The sequence below is a fragment of the Lepidochelys kempii genome, chromosome 1 (assembly GCF_965140285.1).
Source record: "Lepidochelys kempii isolate rLepKem1 chromosome 1, rLepKem1.hap1, whole genome shotgun sequence".
Lineage (NCBI taxonomy): Eukaryota > Metazoa > Chordata > Testudines > Cheloniidae > Lepidochelys > Lepidochelys kempii.
This window is the reverse complement of record NC_136380.1, coordinates 238,841,318-238,862,346: the sequence shown is the minus strand read 5'-3', so window position 1 is coordinate 238,862,346 and position 21,029 is coordinate 238,841,318. Positions and strand designations below refer to the sequence as shown.

The 21,029-nt window shown below is 40.8% G+C and overlaps 1 protein-coding gene across 4 annotated transcripts in view; it reads left to right on the top strand.

Annotated features, from left to right (window-relative positions):
* The window catches only part of DERA (deoxyribose-phosphate aldolase), a 91,349-nt gene extending 82,777 nt beyond the window's left edge, over positions 1–8,572 (top strand). For 3 of the 4 annotated variants that reach the window (XM_073319068.2, XM_073319088.2, XM_073319097.1), the window contains 3 exons: positions 1,513–1,625; positions 7,345–7,494; positions 8,404–8,572. In XM_073319068.2, coding sequence (XP_073175169.2) covers positions 1,513–1,625; positions 7,345–7,494; positions 8,404–8,460 — 320 coding nt within the window. In that variant the 3' untranslated portion in view covers positions 8,461–8,572. The remainder of the gene's footprint in view (positions 1–1,512; positions 1,626–7,344; positions 7,495–8,403) is intronic. The other variant, XM_073319078.2, reaches the window with a different exon arrangement.
* The last annotated feature ends 12,457 nt before the right edge of the window (positions 8,573–21,029 follow it).

Genomic DNA, 21,029 nt, shown 5'->3' with positions numbered 1-21,029 from the left:
ATTTACCTTGTAATGGGCGGGGGGGGGGGGGTATTGTACTGAAGGACTTAAATTCTGCACTTAAAAGAAAAACTGAAAAAACTAAAATTTGATAATGTTAAAGTTTGATTTCTATTTAAAAAAAACATGTGACCATCAAGTGTATACAGTGGGCTCAATCCTGCTCCCTTTTAAATCAGAAGGAAAAACTCTGACTTCAGTGGGAGTGGCCCCAAAGTATATAACGTGGGTGACCTTAATTCTTTGTTTGCAGTGTTGTTGTAGTGATGTTGTTTCCCGGATACTAGAGAGACAAGAGGGATTAGCTAAAAATCTTTTATTGGACCAACTTCTGTTGTTGGAAAAAACAAACAGAAGTTGGTCCAATAAAAGAGATGACTGAACTTTGCAAAAAATTAAGGTGGATAAAGTAAATTGTTATTTGCCCTTTACTTTAAATTGCATCCCCATGGTGTTAAGAAGAGTTTCTATGTTGCCCCATCTGATCAAAATGTGATCTTCATCAGATTACACAGTTTACACAGCAATTGGTCTGTTCAGTACTTGAATGGGAAACTTACAAGGAAACCCATGGTGTTGTGGGATGTGGTGTTAATGATTCAAGAGATGGCCTCCTTTGCTTTGCTCTCCCAGTGAAACTGCTCCAGATTACTGCTAGAAGGCATTGTGCTGTTGGAGATGCCACCGTTTGGATGAGAGATAAACCAGACCCTGAGCTAAATTTGATGTTGAGGTGTAAGCAGATGTAATTTGATTTAAATGGGAGCTGCAGTCTTACCCTCTGGTTGAATTGGTCTCCTGGACTACTTTTGCTAGTTAAAGAGCCTGCAGTTCCCAGGGCTCCAGCCTGCTGCACTGAAGTCGGTGGGAGTGATGTCATTGAACTGTATGGGAGCAGCATCAGACACCTGGCTGTACCTACACTCTTCCCCCCTCAAAAAAAAAAAAAAGTAGTATTTTGCAAACTGGGTACTGTGTTGCAGAATTCACTTAAGACAATGCTGAAATGCAGCTGGGTACAACCAACACTTCACAAGAGCTCAGGTAACAAAGTGAAGAATAACATTGTATTCAAATGAAAATGCAGAGTGAAATAAGCCAGGGACCAAGGCTAACTGTCCGCTTCTTTGGAATGTTTTCTTAATGCCTACATACGTTACTGACCATGCATTTAAATGTTGTATATCATAACATTAGCTGATTGACACATGAGCAAAGACAGATTTTGTTCTGATGGCTAGAGACAGGAACTAGGAGTAGAAATGCCTAGGTTCTGTCCCCTGGTGGTTGTTCTGAGTTGCTCTAAAACTTTGACCAGGACTCTTAACCTTACTGTGGTTGAGGTTCCCTAGCTGTACAATAGGGATAATGCCTACCTTACAGGGATGATGTACGGCTTAATAATGATTGTAAAACATAATGAGATCCTTGGATGAGAAGATATATATATATATATATTCAAAGAATTACTGTTTTTATAAAACTACCATGGAGTGTTCTGGTTTTTTTAAGGTGCTGATTTCATTAAGACCTCTACAGGAAAAGAAGCAGTTAATGCCACCCTTCCAGTAGGCATAGTCATGGTGCGAGCCGTTAGAGATTTCTACTGGAAAACTGGCAACAAGGTAATTCTTACTATCGGAATCTTTTGTGTAAATAAAAACTGTGTCATTGAGAAGTTGAGGTAAAACCTGAATATTTTCAAAATACAGAACATATGATTGATTGATTAACATATATCTTAGCTTTCATATAGGACAAGGTGCAACTCAACTTTCCTTATAGCTGCCTCTTTCTACTTGCTTATAAAAATGTTCCTCTTTAGCTGAAACTTCCCATGTTAAGTCTCAGTTAAGAGGAATTTTTCCCCCTGGGAAAATTTGTGCAGCATCCATTCAGTCCCCATTGCATATGTATAGTGTTTTGGTGTACTAGTTAGGCTGTATAAATGTGAATTTTAATAAACAATGGGAGAGATCCTCAGCTGATGGAAATTGGCCTAGATCCATTGAAGTTTATGGAACAGCACAGATTTACATCAGTTGAGAATTGACCCAATACATACAATACTTGTCAGAAGCTACAACATTTTACTTACTTGATTATTTTATATTCTCACCCCAAGTACAAATTCTACTGCTTTCTTCTTGGCCATGTAGGGTTTCCCACCAGCCGTGAAAGGCAGAGTGTAAGATCTGCAGCAGAACTGGTATGGGTGGGGAACAGGCTGCTGAGAGCTCACACAGGATGTTTACTACTGCTGTCCTTCCGTATCACTGTGGAGCAGAGACTTGGGGCAGATCCAATTTTCCATTCATCTGTTCCTGTACTTGCAACAGTAATGGAAGAGGAAGGTGGCCAAAGGAAGCTCTAAGCCACCTTTCCTTTTCCTGTGTTCTGGGGCAGTTGGGGGCCTGTGCAAACCCCAAGTTAAGTTGAAACAACCTCAGAACTGCTCTTACGTGTGCTTCGTCTCCTTCCATGGTCCCCGGAAAGCAGAAAATAGCTATAGTACAGTACTCCCATTACATCCCCTCTCCATCGCTGGCTCACCCCTCCCTCTGCCCTTATGTCAGCTGGGAAGGCCCCTGGCACAGGCAGTAGTCTCAAGAGACCATTTCCACTCCCTTTAAGGTCCATTTAGGCTGCCAGAATAGCCTACGTGGGCATTAGTGTAACAGAGAATCTGGTCCAATTATCCACAGCTCTGGCCTTGGCTAGACTAGGATTTTAAAGATGTGATGTTAGAACATGGTATATTCTAACAACACACCTTTTATCCTAGTCTAGATGAAGCCTATGTGACTCCATTGACTATTTCCCCGCACGTGTGTGTGTGTATGTAACGGCTATGGGGGCTTCTGCAGCCATGTGGCTAGAGTAACACCTTCTCTGTAACCTTCTCTGTGATGGAGGGGATTCCTCCCACCTTCAGCCCCTGTGGCTGTCCTCAGTACAGATCCCAGTTCCATGAGCTGTGTGCCAGAAGTCAGGATTTGCCCTTTCACACTGCATTACTATAAGATTTTTACATTTAATTAATATAATCATTTAATTTACCTTTCATTTTAACATAATTCATTCTCAGTTTAAAATGTGCTATTAAGAGACAGTGTGTGTGTGTGTGTGAGAGAGAGAGAGAGAGAGAGAATTAGATGTAAACCGACTTTACATCCTTCTATTAACTGAAGACAATTTTATCAGTGACAAGAGATTTCTAAATGGTTTCTTTAACAAACTAATTCTGCTGCTGTACAGAAGCTTTCTAGCAAGGCGTGAGCTGGCAAAAACAGGTTAATACAGAAATTAAACTTTTTCAAGGAAAGGAACAGGTTGCAGAGTAACATTTATTGAATGATAAGCTGTGGTAGTGATATGAAAAGTGTGCAATACAATGGGAAATAATCTTTTCCTGTCATTATTTGAAGGACACACACAAATTAGTTTTTCTGTTGGGAAACCCCCAATCCATAAAAACATATTACTTTTAATAATATAAGGTGAAAAGAAAATTCTCAAGGAGATGAACTTATTAAACAAAATAATGAAATGCTGTGAAACAGCAGGGAAAAGGCAGCTAGACTTTATGCAGCTCTTGAATTAAATATCTTTTTGCATTTTTATGGCAGTCAGATGTGCTCCTTGGAAAGCTGGGAAATGGAGGCGAGAATAGGCCAGTCTTTGCCAGCTTTTTGCAAAAATAAAAACTTTTTTAGAATATTAATGCTGAACAGGAAAAACTGTGCAAGTGTTATTTTTAATTATTCTCTCCCACTCCCCCCCCCCCTTTTATTTTAAAACCTGAAGTTTACTTGTTTTAGCCACAGATTATCTCAAAGGGCTTTGACACTGGTAGGAAGAATCTAATGACATTTTCATTAGTTTTTCCCTTTGTGAAGGAAAAACAGACACCATATACACTTTGCTTTAATTCTTTGCATTGCAGATGTTTTTCCAGTTGCTGTGGTTTGAATTATTTTTGGAAAACTAGAGCTATTACACTCACTCTTTCTTTCTGTCTCTCTCTGCATTTCAGATTCAGCAGCTTTTCCTGTTTTTATCTTTTAGAAATTGTGTTATTAGAATGCTTCAGTGTGAGAGAAACATACTTCTTCTACAAGTTTGTTTTGTTAAATTACTATAATCTTTACCAAATATGTAGCTCAATGATTTTTTTTTTTTTAAATTCCAGTACATTTTCTTACTGATCTCACTGTATCCTATAGAAAATGGGATTCATGCTTTCCAGGATATAACTTCTCCAAATATTTAGCAGAACGATAATCCTCTCAGGGGGTGAGGGTGTAAGGAGAAAGCAGATTAAGAGGAAAAAAAGGAACAGGAAGATCTCAGGGCTCTCTGAGGAGAATCTTCCTGGGGTGGAGAGAATTGTGAAAGCACCACTATAGAATCACAGAATATCAGGGTTGGAAGGGACCTCAGGAGGTCATCTAGGCCAACCCCCTGGTCAAAGCAGGACCAATCCCCAACTAAATCATCCCAGCCAGGGCTTTGTCAAGCCTGACCTTAAAAACTTCAAAGGAAGAAGATTCCACCACCTCCCTAGGTAACGCATTCCAGTGCTTCACCGCCCTCCTAGTAAAAAAGTTTTTCCTAATATCCAATCTAAACCTCCCCCACTGCAACTTGAGACCATTACTCCTCATTCTGTCATCTGCTACCACTGAGAACAGTCTAGATCCATCCTCTTTGGAACCCTCTTTCAGGTAGTTGAAAGCAGCTATCAAATCCCCCCTCATTCTTCTCTTCCGCAGACTAAACAATCCCAGTTCCCTCAGCCTCTCCTCATAAGTCATGTGTTCCAGTCCCCTGATCATTTTTGTTGCCCTCCACTGGACGTTTTCCAATTTTTTCACATCCTCCTTGTAGTGTGGGGCCCAAAACTGGACACAGTACTCCAGATGAGGCCTCACCAATGTCGAATAGAGGGGAACGATCACATCCCTCGATCTGCTGGCAATGCCCTACTTATACATCCCAAAATACCATTGGCCTTCTTGGCAACAAGGGCACACTGTTGACTCACATCCAGCTTCTCATCCACTATAACCCCTAGGTCCTTTTCAGCAGAGCTGCTGCCTAGCCATTCGGTCCCTAGTCTGTAGCAGTGCATGGGATTCTTCCATCCTAAGTGCAGGACTCTGCACTTGTCCTTGTTGAACCTTATCAGATTTCTTTTGGCCCAATCTCTAATTTGTCTAGGTCCCTCTGTATCCTATTCCTACCCTCCAGCGTATCTACCTCTCCTCCCAGTTTAGTGTCATCTGCAAACTTGCTGAGGGTGCAATGCATGCCATCCTCCAGATCATTAATGAAGATATTGAACAAAACCGGCCCCAGGACCGACCCTTGGGGCACTCCACTTGACACCGGCTGCCAACTAGACATGGAGCCATTGATCACTACACGTTGAGCCCGACAATCTAGCCAGCTTTCTATCCACCTTATAGTCCATTCATCCAGCCCATACTTCTTTAACTTGCTGGCAAAAATACTGTGGGAGACTGTGTCAAAAGCTTTGCTAAAGTCAAGGAACAACATGTCCACTGCTTTCCCCTCATCCAGAGCCAGTTATCTCATCATAGAAGGCAATTAGATTAGTCAGGCATGACTTGCCCTTGGTGAATCCATGGTGACTGTTCCTGATCACTTTTCTTTCCTCTAAGTGCTTCAGAATTGATTCCTTGAGGACCTGCTCCATGATTTTTCTGGGGACTGAGGTGAGGCTGACTGGCCTGTAGTTCCCTGGATCCTCCTTCTTCCCTTTTTTAATGATGGACATTACAGCCTTTTTCCAGTCGTCCGGGACCTCCCCTGATCGCCATGAGTTTTCAAAGATAATGGCCAATGGCTCTGCAATCACATCTGCCAACTCCTTTAGCACTTTCGGATGCAACGCATCCGGCCCCATGGACTTGTGCTCGTCCAGCTTTTCTAAATAGTCCCGAACCACTTCTTTCTCCACAGAGGGCTGGTCACCTCCTTCCCATGCTGTGCTGCCCAGTGCAGTAGTCTGGGAGCTGACCTTGTTCGTGAAAACAGAGGCAAAAAAAGCATTGAGTACATTAGCTTTTTCCACATCCTCTGTCACTAGGTTGCCTCCCTCATTCAGTAAGGGGCCCACACTTTCCTTGACTTTCTTCTTGTTGCTAACATACCTGAAGAAACCCTTCTTGTTACTCTTATATACTATATACTACACTGCAGACTATCCAGATTGTTCCTGCATTACATCAAATACCAGCAAGCCTGCTTCTGATTCTCTTTGCTTTTCAAGCTTCAAGGCACATGTGTAGACCACTGCTGAAGGCAAGATAATAGACTTGATGGATAAATGGTCCATTCTGGTGTAGGAACTCCTAGGCTCTTAAGGACTGTGATGTGGACGGATTCTGCAATTCTAAAAGTGTATGGATATGCAGCCGACATAGGACCCAGAATGCGTTCTCTTAACACAGTGTGCATTGTTTAAATTCAGATCTACATTGTTTCATATATTGCAGGCCTCACATTTCAGTTCTGATAAAAAAACACATTCTGTGGATGTTCTCTGGAATGACAGTATTTGCCAAATTAACAAACAAAACTTCATATGTCTAGTAGGGATGGACCCAACTTGGTTCATCACTGTAGAAATATTTATTATATCTAGGCAATTAACTGTATATTAATTTTAGTGTACTAAATATAGCTTAAGAGTACAGACTGGTAGCGTATAATTATCATGCATACGCTTTCAGTAAAATATAGAAGCCTCTCAGTTGTTGACAGATAACTAACTCCCATTGCAAACAGAATTCTTCACTTCCACATCTTTGAGGAGATGTTTGTGTATGTGTTTATTATTAGACATTTAGAACTAGATGGTGACTATGTGCCTATGCAAAGGAATAAGAATCATCCTTTATACCCCTACGTCAGCTACCCAGAACTTGGGAACGGGCCTGTAAGAGTCGGAGACATTACATACCGTCTCTCTCTTTCCTCAGAGCATGTGAGTGGGGGCTGGGTGGATTGGGAACGGACAGTCTTGCCTCTACCCCACTATCTCATTGGGGGTCCGGAAGCAGGGAGGGAATTGTACCTTTCATAGGGGTGTCTGAGGCACAAAGCCCTCCAGGACTACTCCTGAGTTGGTGCCCCGCTTACACACTATTGCTTGCTCAAGGCTTTGCCTAAAGTTAGAACCTAACCCGTAACAGAGTTTTGGCTGCACACTGGGGACATTTCCCAGCTGTAGATATGCAGATTTTCATTTCTCCTAAAATGAAGACAAATCACTGAAAATAAATAGCATTTTTTATGTATTACATTTTTCTTAAGGTTGGATTTAAACCTGCTGGAGGCATTCGTAGTGCAAAGGATGCTCTTACCTGGCTCATATTGATGAAGGAGGAGTTAGGAGATGAGTGGCTGAAACCAGACCTCTTTCGCCTAGGTGCCAGTACGTTGCTGGCCGATATCGAGAGACAGGTTAGTTCTGTGATAGCAGGGGACTGGATTTGAGGTCCCAGGAGGTTCCTTCCAATCTTGGTTGAGAGAAAACATTTTTCTGGAAAAAGTTTGCTTATTGCTTTCATGAAATATGTATTCTACACCATTTCAAGGATAATGGAGCACATTTCTAATTACTTAAGAACTACAATTTTGCTTCCCTGCTGGATGTCTTTAAATCTAGCTTGTTGCTACAGGGAGTCATTAGGGGGCTTCCATGATCCAATCAGTCTGCATTGCCTCCCTAGGCAGCTACCTGGGCCAGGCTCACAGTGCTGAGCAGAGGGAATCTGCTCTGCTGGCTTTCCACCACTCAGAGTCACTCCACTGCTGCTGAGCTCCAAAGCCTGCAGCTATGCCATGTTTGTTTCTCACCCTGCAGGAAGTGAGAATGTGTTAGCAAAGGAGGGATGTGGCCAGATATTGGTACCTGCCTGCTATGCCTAGGAACTGCTTGCCTGCCATGCCAATGATGTAAGATTCAGCCCTCTGCAGTAGAAGCAGCATACAGAAGGAGATTTTGCCTCTTGCTACTGAACAGCCATAGGGGAGAGGGCTGTGTTACACCCATTCTAGAGTATTCATCTGCTCCTAGTGCCCCATAGAGTTTACACTCTCTAAAGCTACCAGGAGCATATGATAGGTGGGGAAGAGGGATATAAATAAAAAGTACATTTTATATTCAACATGGGTCTGATCTGAAGCCCACTGTAGTCAATAGAACTCTTCCTGTATATATATATACACACACACACACTCTCTCTCTCTCATTTTAAAATATATTTACACCCAACTGCCCCTCAGCATGTCATGAATTTGTTGGCTAATGATACCTTTTTAATTTTTAGTTGTGTATGATACCATTAGAAATTCTCCTTTTCCTTGCAGATTTACCATCATGTGACTGGCAGATATGCAGCTTACCATGACCTGCCAATGGCTTAGTCCCATGAGTAATTCAGGATGACTTTTATAAAGAGAATTTTAAGAAAAAAATGTCCTAAAGTCTTTTTTGTAACCTAGTCCAAAAGTGCATATAAAAGGATAAAAGAACCAATTCTCTGGCTTCATATTTTTGTTGTATTTAAAAATATGTTCAAGTCTAGTCAGTGGTGCTTGAGCCAAAATGGGGGGATTTGGAGAGGTGGAAAGTAAATCTGAAATAGTCAAGATTTGCAGTGTTAATAACATAAAGTCTTCCTCAGACCAGCTTGAAAAGCATATCAGTGGCAACGATAACATGATAATACTATAATAAAGTTTTAAGTTGTCTGGTAAAACTTTCCAGGAGCCGAATGTGAAGTATCTGTGGAATGCTACAGATTTCTAATTACTTTCAAGAGCTACAGATTTTGCAGTTTTTTTCCATGTCAGTTAGTGTGCAGCTTTTGCCATAGACACATTGCTCTATTAATTGTTACTTTAATTACATTTCAGACACTGTAATCGGAGACAATGAAAGTTGGCTATTTTTTTTTTTAATAAAATGTCTTTGAAGCTAAAGCCAAATTTTTCAAACTTGAGTAGTTATAGTTAGGCATCTACATCCCTGATTTCCAAAACAGCTGAGCATCCACGGTTGCTACTGATGTTAATGAGATCAGAACCACTGAAAATCAGGGAATCTGTATCTTGATGCTTAAATATACATTCAGGTGCCTATCTTCAGACACTCAAGTTTGAAAATTTCAGCCTAACTTGCTTGGCAAAAACCAAATTTTTAAACATGTTAATGCAGAACTTTTCATTTTAATGTGCAGGTTCAGCGTGTCAGTTTTTGAATGTTGCTGCTGTACAAGAACTTACAGGCTGAGTTTCCAACTCTGTCTAAAAAAACTTACTTTTGACATTTTAAAAACCTATATGTAAAAAGATAAGTTATTTGAGAGATATCCTACACAGGTCTGCTCCCTGTCTTTTACACATTGGGTAAAGTAGTGTTTACACTTACAGCACTGTAACAGTAGTACCCAACTCATTACCCATCTGCCCATCAGTGAGTTGAATGCACTATGTCATCACTGTATTCTACCTGGTAACTAGAAAGATGGTAAATCTTGATTATCTCATTACTGTAACTAGTCCCATTGACTTCAATGGGACTAATCATGTGATTAAGGTGGGAGGGATTTAGCCACATATCAAACTGCCAGGTAAATTCATTATAGTTTCAAGGAGATTCTTGTAATGCAAAAATCAAGATTTGGTTTATTTAGTCTTGAAGTTCTACCAGAGTTCCAGTGCTTTAAAGTAGCGTAGTGTACTATTAGACAAATGGATAAACTGAACAGTAGAAAAAATGGAGTACAGCATTTGCAGAGAATGTAATCCTATATGCAATACTTGGTATTAGAAAATATATTTTCAGCTGATTTCCTAGCATGCAGTAGAGTCAGAGGGCCTCGGACCTTTTCTGGTTTACTCCTGCAGCACACAAGAATCAGCCTCTTAGACTGAGCTGTGTAGCCATGTTTGCATATATTCTTTTTCAAAATGAAGGTGGTGCTTTTTATCACAGAGCTTCTCTCTGACTTTGTGGCAAGTCTCTATGAAGAAAAATTCCAGTTCTTGGTTAGAATAACTTTGTGGCAAAATTCTGCTCCTGTGACTGAGCGCCCATGCCATGGAGGGAGGCAAAGGTATGGCCCAATGCAGCCACTTCACATGGAATAGGTGGCAGGCCAGTATCACTTGCTATTGTTGAGGGCTTGTCTACATTACCTGCTGGATTGACGGGCAGCGGGGATGAATTTATCGCGTCTAGTCTAGACGCAATAAATCGACCCCCGAGTGCTCTCCCATCGACTCCGGTACTCCACCAGCGCGAGAGGTGCAGGCGGAGTCAACGGGGGAGCATCCGCCGTCAACTTACTGCAATGAAGACACCGCGGTAAGTAGATCTAAATACGTCGACTTCAGCTACACTATTCACGTAGCTGCGTAACTTAGATCGATCCCCGCCCTAGTGTAGACCAGGCCTAAGTCACCGTCATAGAAGAGCAACCTTAACATGTGTGCAGCATATTTTTGTATTTTTATACCAAACCAAATGGATGTGGATCATTTCAGAGGAGGAAAATGTAGCTAAAACCTTCCAATCCCAATATTTTGGCCCAAAGCTATTTTTTTAATTGCTGAATTTCAGACATTTTTGTAAGAATTTATGTACAACATAGGGACTAATAGCATTCTGAGATCCATAGATGAAGAGTGCTGTATAGATACTGATATGGTTAAAGGACCAGTTGCTGCCACCTTAACTACTCAACATGAGTACCTTGCTTTGCAAATAATCTCATTGATTTCAGTGGGGCTACTCCTATAATTATGTACTACTTAATCTGAGTAAATGTGGCAGAATATCCCGCATAGCATAGTTAGGTGCCAAGCAAAATTGCACAAATTTCTGCCAGTGCACTCCCAATTCTTGACACGCAACACCTGCTGTTCCAGGTTTGTTTTGTTTTGTTCTTTTCTTCTTGAGACTCCTATTATACAGCCAGTGAGGTAAACCTAGATTTAAACACAGCCTTTTGCAACTCCTCTCAGCCACACACTGCTCCTCATGTCTTTTCTTCAAGGTGTTAAAAAAAAAAATGACCCAACTAAAAATGACCCAACTCCTGGACAATCAATGCTTTGAAAAAGCTGAACTTCTAGAAAGCATCATCTGCTTGTATTTTAAATGCTTCTGTCTTGGAATTTGGGATACACTGAGAAAGGAGGAAAAAATAATAAAAATGAAAGTGATTACATTAAAACTGTTTTGTGCTTTGTTTTTTAATAATAAACTGTCTGCTCAGTGTTATGTGACTGGCCCTAGGTTTGTACTGCCTCCTCCAGCCTATGACCATTTCCCATTTTCTGACCACTGCTTGAAGGATATTAAGGTCATATTGTAAAATAAATCCCTGAGGAAGATGAGCCCCTGCCTAGGTTATTGTGATGGTATCAGCTGCTGCCCAAGAAACAAGGACAGACTGAGTGCCTGAAGTCAGTTACTAACTGGAGATAGGCCTGAATGGAAAGTTTGGCACCATATCGGAAGAACTCCAAACTTTGGGAAAGTTCAGGTCCAAGGTTATGTTCTGCCCATTAGAGACACAGCAGCCAACTGTGCGGTTCAGCCTTAAATACAAAGTTCCACAGAGTTCATGGGATATTATAATGCAAAGTTTGTTTCAGATCATGCTGTAGTTCTAACGTGTAAAACCATTATTTTTAAATGAGGACATTTTCAGTGCCCCATTATTGATTTGGGATCTTCGTGTACTTTTTAAAAAAGCATTTCAGGTTCTTTATTAAGAAAAAAATTCTTGCAATAGAGAATCAAGTGAAAGACTGTACAAACCAAGTTCTGAACATTTCTAAGATGCTCCATGTGCCTACATGCATGGCAAAAAAAATGGAGATTGTTATAAAATATAACATTGAAAACAAAGAAGGAATTTCCATAGGGATTATATCCCAGCTGTAAATTTCAGATTGTGTAAATTGTATTTTGATAGCTGCAATGCCCTTATAGCAAAAGTCCACCACCCATCCCCAAAACAACCAACCCTGTACTTTGTAAAACATAACATCAGGACAACCTGGTCTACTTTTAATTTTGTTTTGCTCAGTTAGAACTTTGGCTTCTTGCCTCCCCAAAGAAAATCCCCAAGTTTTAACCAAGACCTGATGATCCTTTGCTGAAATAACCACAGGTAACCTCTAGATGATATATCAAATGTTTATGAGGGTAGCAAGACGGGGGAGGGAGGGAATAATTTTCAATTAGATACAATTTACCCAGGAGGGAAAGACAGAAGAAGCTCCAGCTGGTCAATTCTTAATAGGGCAGATGAGGATGAGACTATTCTTGGTACAGAGATATCATATATAAAATGCCAACTGACCATTTGAATTGAAATCCTAGCTAGTCTAAACTGTGTTACGAGTGATAAAGAAACACTGTCAGGGAGTTGGAGAGAGCACAGCTTTCAAGCTGTGGCAAGAATGTGATGGGTAGCCTAGAAATACCTTAGATCAGGTAATCAAGAACTTTTACATAGTAGAGACCACATCTTAATGGACAGATTGTTCAGACACCTCACATCCCATTGGGAACCTCAGCAATGGCTTATATGGAAAATAAACATTTTCAAATAATTTATTCCAGTTTGAGCTTCTTTTATTGACATTTAGCAGCTGAAACAAGGAGAGCCAGTCCTCGTCAGGTTATTCCAGTGTCTAGTGATTTTAATTGCCTCAATTTTGGGTGCCTAACTTGAGATAGCCTAGGGGTGCCAATTCTTAGAAATTGCTGAACAGTCATCCTCTGAAAGTCAGGCCTCTTCAAGGTGTCTCAAGTATGGCACCCAAAATCACTAGTCACTTTTCAGAATGTTGACTTGTCTGCTCAAAGGAACATTGTAGAATTACTGCCTTAGATGGACTAAAAAGCAAAGCATTTCACTACCAAATAGAAATACTAGAAAACCAAACTCATGCAAACACAGTTATGAGGGTTTATTAGAATTGGTTTTGGAATTGACACGCCAGTCAACTTCTCTGTTCTAAATTTTTCAAAAGTAATATTGGCAAATAGTATAATTTGGATTCCCTCCTTACCAACCATGACAAACAAGCACCTAAGTCCCAGCTGCTCTATAGATCATGCCAAAAGTGATGGAGTACAGAGGGTATCCCAGCTTTATCACATGTTCATGCTAAACAATGGCTGACTAATAACAGCTTATGCAACTAGCACGTGTATTAGAGGAAAATTAAAGAAAGGGGATGTCTGCTATTAGCCATGATGGGCAGGGATGGTGTCCCTAGCCTCTGTTTGCCAGAAGCTGGGAATGGGCGACGGGATGGATCACTTGATGATTATCTGTTCTGTTCATTCCCTCTGGGGCACCTGGCATTGGACACTGTTAGAAGACAGGACACTGGCTAGATGGACCTTTGGTCTGACACAGTACGGCCATTCTTATCTCCCAGATCATCTTTCATTTGACCTTACAGAGATATTATCATGAAATCAAACTGATTTCTCATCATCTTCCATCAGTTCCATTGACTCAGACTCAGCATGCATTCATCACATTGTTTATGGACGGATCATCTGATAGTCATCTATTTTATTTATTTGGAGATCGCAGCTACTGCATTCTCTGGCCTGCATTTCAGTTTTTCCTTTATCTCAATTCAAAGCAAAATGACTATTCAGCAGATCAGAATATTGCTCCATTGTGTACACTGTGCTGCCCTTGGCATTGGTAGCTATACCAGATGCTTCAAAAGAAATAATTTGTACTGCTCTATTTTCAGGATTTAGGTGCACGAAAGCCCAATTCTCTTTCCTTATTTAGGGATCATGGAAAAGGGAGTTTGCAGGCACAGTAAGCAATGTTTAATGTAGTTGTAAAAATTGGAGGCACAAGGCATGATGTTTTTTCTGCAAGACCAATAGAAATACAACCTTTCCATTTCGCCAGTGGTGTGAAATTTGTTTGCAGAGTTTTACAATCCACAGTGGGTTTGCGTCATGTGTTTGAGCTTGAACAGCTCTCACATGCTGATAAGGGTACCTTGGTTTAAAAAAAAAAAAAAAGGGAGGGCAAGAGCTCCCCTTCACCAGTCAGTGTGGAGAGGAATGACGTATAATAAATATGAAATCGAGCAGGACCTACCCTCATGAAGTGCCAGCTGCTCCTACACCCAATGATGTCTGAGGTTGACTCTCATTTCAGGGAGGATGTAGCCAGATTGCAGGGGTGGAAGAGCCACAAAGTAGTTAGTTTGCATTGGATGTTCTTCTAGAAGAAATACAGATTTCTCTTTGAAAATTAATGCTGCTTCTGGCAGAAGCAACATTAGACCCACCAGTTTTTCTTCTCAGGAGTGGTAGAAGCCCACAGCTGACGACCAGGTAGCCAACAGTAGCATAATCACAAAGTAGGTTGTGTTCTACCACAAGAAAGGGAGTCTATAGCACTGCATGGATGGACTGACACTCCACATGGATACCTGGAGATCTGTGATGTTGGGACTTGGATTCCTTGCATACTCTCAAGAGCAGTACTTTTAACTGGCTACATTCCTTCTCCCTCCATAGGGATACTGACCTGCTACTTGTGAGGTAAGAATACAGCTGGCCTGATCCAGTGTAGGACTTGCCAGATTGGATCAAACATGTGGTCTTTCTAGTCCAGTAAGTTGTTTCTGGCAGCAATCATCACCAGATGCTTCAGTGGAAGGTGCTAAAACCTTATGCTGAAGTTACCTGCCGATAGAGGACGTTTCTGCCTTACCACCATGAGTTAGTTGTTGACTTATGACTAGAAGCATGAGGATTTACATTTTTTAAATAATATTTTTAAATCATACGTAATGTAACTGTGGAAGGTCTCTTCAGCTCCAGAAGAAAATTCATCCAGCAGCACTGTAGTGGGGCACTGGCTGCATACTAACAGCATCACCTACTAAAATCAGCATTACCACTTTCTGTGGCTGAGTCTTGGTCTTCCTGTCTAACCCAAAGCACTCTTTCATGCTCAGACTTATTTCAGGAATTGAATACAATCAAAGCACAGCATAGCAATCCAGCCTCTGAGCAAGTAGCACTTAGTTGTCTGGTTAGCGGAAACCTAATCCAATTCCAAAAATATTGGTGAAATCACCTCATCTGATCACAATTTCAACCAGGCACCTGGCTGGATGATGATAGGAAAGGGAATAAAGAAAGGTGGGCAGTAAGGTAAAGAAGACCACCACCACCAATTGCTCATAGAAATAAAATCTTTTGTGATCTCTTTGGAACAGAAGGTAAATAATAAAACAAAAGGAAGGGAGAAATTTAAATAAATGCAGTGTGCATGCATGTTAAAATAGGTGTCAGATTAAAAATAACTAAAAAAGAAATTCTACTGTAGGGAAAAATAGCTACTTTTTCTCCAACATTTCATAGTCCACCTTTATTAGGCAGCGGATAAGAGAGCTATGTAGGAAAAAGAGAACTTGTGTTGTTTCCCTCTGAACTTGAAGAGAAGCGTAATGTGAGCACAAGGGGGACAGTTCTGTGGAATGCTGTTTAAGAATAATTCTCAGAGTGAATTCCAGGACCTGCAGGATGTTAAACAGATGCACTGCGAGAGTGCCACAGTTGAGGAATTGAAGCTTTAAAGCACAGTACACTATATCCAGGAGGTTTTCTCCCTGCACCCTTTAATTCTGAATTACAGGTTTTGATGAGTTCTCTAACGTTTAAAACAAAATCCTGCAAAGGGGTAGGATCACACTGTATCTAGGACCGAGCTGTGACACACTTGTAACCGTAGGATCTAGGAACAAAGGACTGCATGCTACTCCCCTCCCTACTCTTTTTTTGTTATGATGACTTCATCAATGGGATTGTTCTCTTGTTTAATGAGAGGAAAGGCATTGCTAGGCCTGTTTGCTGCTGTGGGGGGGCCTGCATGGAGAAGAGCCTTAAAATGTTCTCCAAATAGTAAACTCATACTGGCCTTTGGAGGCAGGCAGTCCCACTGAGAACGCCTTGTCCCATCCTACAAGAGCTTCATTTAGGGTTCGGTCAGATGGCTGTAGTCTTCATCGGTAATGGCTTACAGTGATTTGTGGTCTGTGAGATGACTGGGGCCATTTAAAGCTAAAGACCTACACCTTAAAGAGACTCTGGGAACCACTGAAATTCCCAGAGCATTAGTGTGTGCTCTACATCTGTCCCACTTAGATGGCACACTTTCAGGGGATGAAACAGATGCAATTTTTTTTGCCTGATATCCCCTTTCAATCCTGGACAATTTATTACACCGGTCCAGCACAGAGATGACAAAAGCACAAATCACTGTGACTAGGGCTTCATCCTAAAGGAAAGAGCATAATCTCCTGACTAGGTAAAAATGACAGAAGCTGTCTGCCTAGTGTTGTAACGTGTTCAGAAGACCTGATAAATCCAGCAGCACCCAGGTACTGCATACTTTCTTCTCCAGTGTGGGTACAGATCCTCTCCCCACGAGAGGGGATGTGGACTCACTTCTGCAAACTTCTCTGGGCATTTTATTTTTTATTCCAGCAACACATTTAGGAGAGGATGGAGTATCTCGAGACCGTTTTCTTTCCACACAAGATGGAATTTGCTTCAGACAGTGGGATAGCTGGGAGAAAACAGTGATGGTGATGGAAGTGAAAGGAAAACAGAGTTGGTGTCATTGGCAGAGTGAGGGCAGCTGGGACCATATTGTCACAAAAGTCACCCCTTGTGTTCTCACATATATCATTGAATAGTGACAGGCTTGAGACCTACAGGAAGGAGAAGCATGACCCTTTGGTATTTGCCAGAGAAGAATGATCGGAATTAGCTTAATGCAACTCCATCTATCCATGCAAGGTCTCATGGGTGAGTCAACAGCATCTTAGGCACAGAAGTGTCAAAGGTCACTGTGAGATCAAGTCTCACCTCTATCCGTAATTATCAGAAGGTTGTCTCTCCATGACACCAGGAAGAAACACTGATGTGGACTGCCCCCTGCAGAACTCACTTCCCATCAATACAAATGGAGCTTCCATTGTGATGCTAACATCTCCAGTATGGCTTGTCTGCATTCTTCCCATTAATCTGTTCGCACCAGAACTACATGGTTTTCAATAGTAAAAAACTCTAGACTTCCTGCTCAACAAATAAAGACCCCTTTCCCTTGAGCTAAAGAAAAAAAATCTCTGTTCACTGTTAATAGGACATGTGCTCTTTGGGTCAGCCCCTAAAGGGCAACATCATCATCATTTGTTAACAAACAACATGTGTAGACAGCAGAGGTCCATAGCTCCAAATGTTGGCCACGATGCATGGCTTTATTCTAGATGTCTAAAAGCTCCACAGGGTTATTACTGATCTGGTCCAACTAGGTTAGCTGTGAATGACCACATAGCCACCTCCAGTCAGTGGCCAGGCAATGTCTCTTCCTGATCTCAAGTCAGATTGTCAGAGCTCGATGTGCAGGGACTTTATCTCCAATGTGGCTGTATAACCAAGATGTGACAGTTGACTTCAATCTTCTCCAGGCTAGTCCTCAATAATACATCCCTATTACTGATAAAATCAAACCATATTACGCCCAGTAGTCACTGCTGGCAATGCATATCAATGCCTCCAGCCACCTGCTGTCTTGTTTAAGCAACTTCCATGTTTCAGATCCATATAAGAGGACTGGAAGTATGCAGGTTTGATAAATCTGTACTTTTGTATATAATTTCACCTTCTTTTGGCTCCAGATACTATGCAGGCCTTTCACGGATGGGACTGCTAAACTGATTCTCCTTTGGATGTCTCATGGGCTGTGCCCATTTAATGACAATTTACTGCTCAGAAAGATGAATTCATCCAATACTTCCAGGGTTTGTCCAGCGGCACAGATGTCTTGTATCACAACTTTTATGCTGACACTCTGGATTTTGTTTTTCCCCCAAGAAATCTTAGCCCAAAGGCAACTACCACATGCTGAAGTTCTCTAGTGCATATTTATTAGGGCTCTCAATTAATCGCAGGTAACTCATGTGATTAGCTCAAAAAATTATTGTGATAAAAAAATGAATTGCGAATAATCACAGTTTTCATCGCACTGTTAAACAATAGAATGTTGATTGAAATTTATTAAATATTTTTGGATGTTTTTCTACATTTTCAAATCTATTGATTTCAACTACAACACAGAATACAAAGTGTACAGTGCTCACTTTATATTATTTTTATTACAAATATTTGCACTGTAAAAATGATATAGTATTTTTCAATTCACATCATACAAGTACTGTAGTGCAATCTCTTTATCATGAAAGTGCAACTTACAAATGTAGCTTTTTTTTGGTTACATAACTGTACTCAAAAACAAAACAATGCAAAACTTTAGCGCCTAGAAGTCCACTCAATCCTATTTCTTGTTCAGCCAATAGCTAAAACAAACAAATTTGTTTACATTTACGTGAGCTAATTCTGCCCACTTCTTATTTATAATGTTCCTAGAAAGTGAGAACAGGCATTCACATGGGACTTTTGTAGCCAGCGTTGGAAGGTATTTACTTGCCATATATGCTAAACATTTGTATGTCGCTTCATGCTTCAGCCACTATTCCACAGAACATGCTTCCATGCTGATGAAACTCGTTAAAAATTAATGTGTTAATTAAATTTGTGACTGAACTCCCTGGGGGGGAGAACTGCATGTCTCTGGCTCTATTTTACCCCCATTCATTTCATGTTACAGCAGTCTCAGATGATGACTCAGCACATGTTCATTTTAAGAACACTTTCACAGTAGATTTGACAAAACGCAAAGAAGGTACCACTGTGAGATTTCTAAAGCTACCTACAGCACTCGACCCAAGGTTTAAGAATCAGAAGTGCCTTCCAAAATCTGAGAGGGACGAGGCGTGGAGCATGTTTTCAGAAGTCTTAAAAGAGCAACACTCTGATGCGGAAACTACAGAACCTGAACCACCAAAAAAGAAAATCAACCTTCTGCTGGTGGAATCTGACACAAATGATGAAAATGAACATGAGTTGGTCTGCACTGGTTTGGATCATTATCGAGCAGAACCCGTCATCAGCATGGACGCATGCCCTCTGGAATGGTGGTTGAAGCATGAAGGGACATGTGACTCTTTAGCACATCTGGCATGTAAATATCTTGCAATGCCTGCTGCAACAGTGCCATGTGAATCCTTGTTCTCACTTTCAGGTGACATTGTGAACAAGAAGCAGGCAGCATTATCTCCTGCAAATGTAAACAAACTTGTTTGTCTGAGCGATTGGCTGAACAAGAAGTAGGACTGAGTGGACGTGTAGGATCTAAAGTTTTACATTGTTTCATTTTTGAATGTAGTTATTTTTTGTACATAATTCTACATTTGTAAGTTCAACTTTCATGATAAAGAAATTTCACTACAGTACTTGTATTAGGTGAATTGAAAAATACTATTTCTTTTATTTTTACAGTGCAAATATTTGTAAAAAAATAAAGTGAGCACTATACGCTTTGTATTCTGCGTTATAACTGAAATCAATATATTTGAAAATGTAGAAAACATCCAAAAATATTTAACTAGATCGTATTCTATTATTGTTTAACAGTATGATTAATCACGATTAATTTTTTAAATCGCGATTAGTTTTTTAATCGCTTGACAGCCCTAATCTTTATTTAAGGTTGTTTGCATCCTGGCCAAAGAGGACTACATGAATGATGTCATCAGGTCAGTAAAAGAAGCTGAACTGACAACTGTAGTATTATTTGTGGACATCTGTTTAAGGAGCCTGTTATAAAGGGAAGGGTAACCACCTTTTTGTATACAGTGCTATAAGATCCCTCCTGGCCAGAGGCAACATCCTGTTACCTGTAAAGGGTTAAGAAGCTCAGCTAACCTGGCTGCCACCTGACCCAAAGGACCAATAAGGGAACAATATACTTTCAAATCTTGCGGAGGGCGGAAGGCTTTTGTTTGTGCTCTTTATTTACGTGTTTGTTCTCTCTTGGGACTGAGAGAGGCCAGACAGAAATCCATCTTCTCCAACCCATCCTAATCCAAGTCTCCAATATTGCAACCAGTATAGGTAAACCAGGCAAGACAAATTAGCTTATCTTTTGTTTTATGTGAATTTTCCCTGTATTAAGAGGGAGGTTTATTCCTGTTTTCTGTAACTTTAAGGTTTTGCCCAGAGGGGGATCCTCTGTGTTTTGAATCTGAATACCTGTAAAGTATTTTCCATCCTGATTTTACAGAGATGATTCTTTCACCTTTTCTTTAATTAAAATTCTTCTTTTAAGAACCTGATTGTTTTTTCATTGTTCTTAAGATCCAAGGGTTTGGGTCTGTGATCACCTGTACAAATTGGTGAGGATTATTATCAAGCCTTCTCCAGGAAAGGGGGTGTAGGGCTTGGGGAGATATTTTGGGGAAAGACATCTCCAAGTGGTCTCTTTCCCTGTTCTTTGTTTAAAACCCTTGGTGGTGGCAGTATACTGTTCAAGGACAAGGCAAAGTTTGTACCCTGGGAAAGTTTTTAACCTAAGCTGGTAAAAATAAGTTTAGGGGATCTTTCATGTGGGTCCCCACATCTGTACCCTAAAGTTCAAAGTGGGAAAGAAACCTTAACAGAGCCAGTCCACTCTGTAGAAGAACAGGGCTGGGGCTAGGATACATCCCTCATTCACCCCAGATCTCATGTAATCTTATCAGGCCTATGGGTCCTCCATCACACTGGTGCCCGAGTCATTGTGTAGATTTTGAGTTAACTTCAGGAGGATGTTGAAAATTCCAGTGCCTCATAGGGTCTTCCACAGGACAGTTCTGTTGACATAATCAAATCCTGCCCTTAGATCTATATAAGCTGTTATCAAAAGGATCTCCGATAAAAGATGAAGAGTAAGAAGTAGAGTCTCTGTTGAAGATCACCCAGCACTGAAGTCCCGAGTAACAGCATTTCACAAGGAGAGTCTGGAGTTGGACATTTG